Here is a 1,262-nt window from a genome sequence, read left to right as displayed (position 1 = left end):
TAACATAAATACAACTCTTCTCTTTACATTGAATTAATGTGTTGTTATTATACAACACCTAATTAAGATTATACAATAATTCTTATTAACAAATATTTCATCACGGATTATCTTTAAATGAGAGATATAAATTGAACAGAATAAATGTAAATTCAAATACAATTTAATTCTAATATTTAATCAATCAATAGTTTTTTATCATGTGTTTTATGTCTTTGAATATTCACTGATTCTTTAATACAATACATCAAGAAAACAACGTAACAAAACAAAATGGCACCACTTATTAACAAAACAATTTCAATTCATTTTATCCACCAATCACATACCTTAATTTCGTTTTATATTCATAACTTTAAATATCTTTCCAACTATGTGAATCAAATGAAATTCAATCAATGACTATTATTCTCTTTTAAAAAAGAATCAAGTATTTTAAAGAAACAAATTACATTTTTATTACTCTCTTCTTCTACCTATCTCTTTAAATAAAATAAGAAGAAAATTTTTAAAAGTTATTTGTTCAACAGTTCAAAATCTTTGGAAAAAGAGTGTCATTTTTAATAAATCTAAAAATAGTTCACTAAAGAGAAGAATAAAGAAGATAAATAAAAACTTCAGAATGGGACAAAACAAGAATTTTTCAAGAATAAAAAACTATAAATAAAAATATTTAGAGATTTACCAATCAATAATAAAATAAAAAGTGATGTATTTTCGCTAACATGTCAAATTCTAAATCTAAAAAAAATAAAATAAATAAAAATAAAAAATAAAGAAAGGTAGTAAAAAGAATAGAAAAGATTAATAATCAAAAGAGAAAAAGTAAAAATAACAAAAATATAAAGGAAGTTAAAGTAAAAATTAGGGAATTTAAGAGAAATAGTTCGAGAAGAAAAGTCAAAAGAAATAGTTGATTTTAATATTGATTTTTATATAGAGGAATAAATAAGAAGAAAACTAAATATATTATTGTCACTCATTCACAATGCAACAGCTACTCACCATTGAAAATGAAAGAAAGTATATTGATGTAAATAGATGTGTAGCGAAAGTATCTCAAACATCATCAGATGTAGTGAGTGGCAGTCAAGATATAGTCAAATCTGATTATCAAAAATTAATTAATTTTGCTAAAGAAAATGAAATTAAAGAAAAGAAATTAAAAAATACAACGTTACCACAAAAAAGAATTGCAAAATTAACACAATCGAATTTAAAATCAAAAAATCTTATAGGAATTACTCGATCAATGCTTAATC

The 1,262-nt window shown here is 21.9% G+C and overlaps 1 protein-coding gene across 1 annotated transcript in view; it reads right to left on the bottom strand.

The window, feature by feature from the left end:
• Window positions 1-1,249: 1,249 nt before the first annotated feature.
• EHI_153630 (uncharacterized protein) overlaps window positions 1,250-1,262 on the bottom strand; it is a gene marked incomplete at both ends in the record, with an annotated part of 741 nt that continues 728 nt past the window's right edge. The window contains one exon of the mRNA XM_001913335.1: window positions 1,250-1,262. This exon is cut by the window's right edge and continues 728 nt beyond it. Within this exon, the coding sequence (XP_001913370.1) occupies window positions 1,250-1,262 (13 nt within the window).

This window comes from Entamoeba histolytica, genomic scaffold, assembly GCF_000208925.1.
Source record: "Entamoeba histolytica HM-1:IMSS scf_1104750518587 genomic scaffold, whole genome shotgun sequence".
NCBI classification, from domain to species: Eukaryota; Evosea; order Mastigamoebida; family Endamoebidae; genus Entamoeba; species Entamoeba histolytica.
This window is presented reverse-complemented; position numbering and strand designations above follow the sequence as displayed.